Genomic DNA, 2,392 nt, shown 5'->3' on the forward strand with positions numbered 1-2,392 from the left:
TTTTAGAAGTTAAAGATTAATTCAGAAACTGCAAAACTGGGTTTTGGGTAGAGGGAACGATTAATTTTCTAGTTGGCTTTCTGGGTTTTGATCTATATGAATTTCTTTATAGATTTATTCTACCAATACTCTACTATGAACATTGAAAAAAATCAAAATACTGGATCTTCCCCTGAGTCCTGAGCCTTTCACTGTCGGGTTTGATGCAAAACAAAACAAAAACAAATAAACAAAAAAACCAAAATAAAACACCATACGACCTTACAGAAGGGAAGGCACAGTAGAGGTGGCTATGTGATCAGATCTCTGAGCTTCCCAGCTCCCCTGGGACGGTAGGTCTATGTGCAAGTGACTCCTTACGTCAAAGGCAGGGTGATAAAGCTGGGAAGGGCTTGGTGATGGAAAAACCCCTGCAGATATAATGTTTTGCTCTCAATGATCAATATTTAACTTTGCAACCTTTTGATTTCTTAGGCCTAAATCCCTCCAGATATGTGTGCCTAATAACTTCTCCCAGGCCAGTGTGGTGGTGCCCGGCCCTGGTCATCAGCTCAGGCACTGAGCATGTCACAGAGGAAAAGAGGCTGGGCAGAGCTCCATTCTCCCGCACTGGGTTCAGTCAGTCCTACTGCTAACCCTTCCTGCAGACCTGGCAATTTGTGATGGGTCAGAAAAGAGATAGTCTGCTGTTTCTGTGGCCAGGGAGATGCCAAGACATTCCTTTATGCGTGTGTGGAAACATCTATGACGTTTGGCTGTGGACACGATTGGAGAAGGCCACAGCTGTGCTCCCGGCTATCCAAGATACAGCAGCAGTTTTTAACTTCCATTTACTGTCACTTTGAGAATTTCCCCATTTTGTTACTCAGTCAACAAATATTTGCTGTCAGGTCCTGTGGATACAGGATGACTTTTGAAATATATATCTGGTCCTTGCCACAAAACCTGGAGTGATCTCATGGATTTTTGTACTGTGGGTCTTCTGAAAGGCTTGGAGGGCAGAAAAAGGAGCAATGACAAATTATAGAGCAATATGATTTAACACAAGGAAAAAATGTGTAACAACTATTGCAACTATTCAATAAGGAAGTGAATTAGCTTGGGAAATAGTGAGTTTTCAGGGAGTACTGGGATTATTCCAAAAGTGACTATATTATTACTTATCTTGGAACCTACAAAGATAATTTATGTCCTGCAAAGAATAAATCAGATGACTTTTGAGTTCCTCTCCAACTATGTTTTTCTGTAACAACTGTAACTCATCTTTTCAGATCTCTATGTTCAAGACTATTAAATTACTAAATTTGGCCTGATACTGCCTCATAGGAGTCCCTACATAACCAACTGCAACCTAGCTTGGTACATAAACAGACGAAAAGCCTAACTTAGGAGTAACTTTCGTAAGAAATTGCTGAGTCTCAGCCAGTCACAGGCTGCCAACCCATCAGACCATACACAAATAAGGCGAACATGGAGCTGTAAACAATCAAAGCTGTTTCTATATTCACTTCTATTTTCTGTCTATAAACACTCCCTGCCCACATTACCCAGTGGAGTTATTTGAACCTCTTTCGGTTCTAAGGGCCACCAATTTGCCAATCATTCTTTCCTCAATTAAACTCTGTTAAATTTAATTTTTCTAAAGTTTGTCTTTTAACAAGGCCAAGTAACTTTCATGGTCTTTGAAGTGACCCATGTACTTTCTGTACCACTGCAATGGGGTTGGGGTATAAACATCATAGGAATTTGACCAGCTATTTTTTCCCCTGTAGATAAACTAATCTACTTAAGATACTATAATATTTGAGTGGAATAAATATACAGAAGCTGGAAGGAATGGGGAGGAGATAAGTGAAATAGTAGATACGGTGACTTAAATATGAAGTCTGGAGTTTCTTGTTTTTGTACGTGGTTGGTGTTTATCATTCCAGGAGTCAAAGGTGCTGTCAAAGGTGTTGTTCCTAGAGCTCTCTAGGGACTGGGTCTAAATATGTCAGGATGTGTAGTGAGACCTCACATTTGGCATGCAGAATTCAAGAGTAAACCTTATGTGAAAATGGATCACATTTGAAGACCCTTTAGCCTTTCTGATTTAGCTCATGCACAGCGGTACACATGGTTCCCATTTGCTAAGATGCTCAACTCCATACCAGAGTGAACTCCAATGCGAATCCATATTGGGAGGCCGGGAAGATGCTCCAGCTCAAAGGTCCCCATGAAGCTGAGGATTTCCAAGGCCATCTTGGCAATGTCTATTGCATGACGATTGCCATTTCTCTTAGGCAACCCACTAGCCACCATGTAGGCATCACCAATGGTTTCCACCTGTGGAAATAGTTTCTCATCAGTGGCCCTGCCCCTTCCAAAGACACAGAAATTAAACAGAAGCAGT

The 2,392-nt window shown here is 41.2% G+C and overlaps 1 protein-coding gene across 1 annotated transcript in view; it reads right to left on the reverse strand.

Annotated features, from left to right (window-relative positions):
- The window catches only part of GUCY2C (guanylate cyclase 2C), a 126,612-nt gene that overhangs the window by 22,261 nt on the left and 101,959 nt on the right, over positions 1-2,392 (reverse strand). Inside the window, exon 21 of the mRNA XM_012652161.1 lies at positions 2,114-2,359. Within this exon, the coding sequence (XP_012507615.1) occupies positions 2,114-2,359 (246 nt within the window). The remainder of the gene's footprint in view (positions 1-2,113; positions 2,360-2,392) is intronic.

The sequence above is a fragment of the Propithecus coquereli genome, unplaced genomic scaffold (genome assembly GCF_000956105.1).
Source record: "Propithecus coquereli isolate 6110/MARCELLA unplaced genomic scaffold, Pcoq_1.0 Scaffold381, whole genome shotgun sequence".
NCBI classification, from domain to species: Eukaryota; Metazoa; Chordata; class Mammalia; order Primates; family Indriidae; genus Propithecus; species Propithecus coquereli.